The sequence below is a fragment of the Limulus polyphemus genome, unplaced genomic scaffold, assembly GCF_000517525.1.
Source record: "Limulus polyphemus unplaced genomic scaffold, Limulus_polyphemus-2.1.2 Scaffold3236, whole genome shotgun sequence".
Classification (NCBI taxonomy): Eukaryota; Metazoa; Arthropoda; class Merostomata; order Xiphosura; family Limulidae; genus Limulus; species Limulus polyphemus.
The window spans coordinates 1-1,359 of record NW_013668846.1 but is presented as its reverse complement, the minus strand read 5'-3'; the positions used below and the strand labels follow the sequence as shown (position 1 = coordinate 1,359).

At 35.6% G+C, this 1,359-nt stretch overlaps 1 protein-coding gene across 1 annotated transcript; it reads right to left on the bottom strand.

The window, feature by feature from the left end:
- LOC106468960 (techylectin-5B-like) lies at window positions 1-1,009 on the bottom strand. Its single transcript, XM_013929413.2, has one exon. The coding sequence runs from the start codon at window positions 998-1,000 to the stop codon at window positions 461-463; it is 540 nt and encodes a 179-aa protein (XP_013784867.1). The 5' UTR covers window positions 1,001-1,009; the 3' UTR covers window positions 1-460.
- Between the last annotated feature and the right edge of the window lie 350 nt (window positions 1,010-1,359).

Below are 1,359 nucleotides of genomic sequence, written 5' to 3'. Positions count from 1 at the left end.
TCAAGAACTGATAACAGTTTGAGCTATTCTTTATTTCGAGTTGATTTTTTCTTTGGTATTAAGATACAAAGCATAAAAACGAAACCTTCCGGAGATAACGAGACTTGGTATAATAGTTATTTATTCCAAGATTGTTTGTTTTTAAATATTAACTGAAAACAAGCACTATTCATTTGTAAGATATGGCTCATATTTCCATTAAGAACTATGATAACAAGAATATATTATTATTTAAACAGCTGTCTTCGAAGAGGACTGTCGCAGAATATAAATGTCTTTGTTTATTGTACGAATTTTCTCCATAACATAATGCCCAGAAAGCAATTCACCACAAGTCTCTAACATGCTAGGGTGAACACACACATACACATGCATGACTAATCTTGGAGAATTTTGTTTAGTAATTCCTAAACTATTACTTTTTTTAAGGCCCACTAAACTACTTACTTGTAAGAAGATCTCACTTGTGTGGTGTGAAATGCATAGGCCTAATCATCATTTTAGCTCCTTTTAGAGGAGCGTTACCTTTCCAAGCATTCCATCTTATGCCTTTTCGAGGGTGAGGTGGTCCTGGTTGATAATATATTCCAGTTAAGAAAGCAGAATAACACCTAGTGAACCACCACCCTCCCTTAAAATCCTCTGCACAGTTCTGCCTAGATCGTTGATTGTTTCGGTCCCTGGTACTGAAAGGTTGATGATGGTGGTAACGAAGAGAAGTTCCTAGATATCCGGGATGACCTAAATAATTCCCCATTTTTAGCATGTAGTTATCTTCCTCGGAACTCAATTGAAAACTGTCGTAAGTCATGTCCACCGTGTCCCCGTCGAAAGATTCTAGGCTCACTCGGAGTGTCATCTGATCCCCTTGACTTGTTAGCAAGTGTATATATTTGTTGCCGATCCAATATTCGCCTTCTGGGTTTCCAAAACCTTCTTTATACGTGTTCCAAGCTTGATCAAAATCCACCCGGGGTGTAGCAAAATCACCTCTTCTCATTATCACCTAAATTGTATTGATTTTGAATTTTAGGTGTAATATCAAAAATGTGTTCATGGTAGAAGACATATAAGACATTTTTATTATTAAAACATTTTAACAGGTTCTTATTAAATAATCATGTTATGACTAAAATGTGTGAAAGTGGAAGCTCGAGTTACTAGACATAAAAATACATGCATTATAAAGTAATGACAAGAAAAAACAAGATGAAAAATATATAAAATAATCCCTGTTCAGTAGATATAAATATGTCGAATATTATTTAAATTATATTGTTACGACAGCGGGGGTCACGTGACGCTAGTAACACGTCATATTCTCGAACGTTCACGTCCTTCCTGAAGCCTCGAGAGGTT

Coding starts and splice junctions, on each gene's coding strand:
- LOC106468960 (XM_013929413.2), bottom strand. CDS start 1,000: ATGAGAAGAGGTGATTTTGCTACACCCCGGGTGGATTTTGATCAAGCT.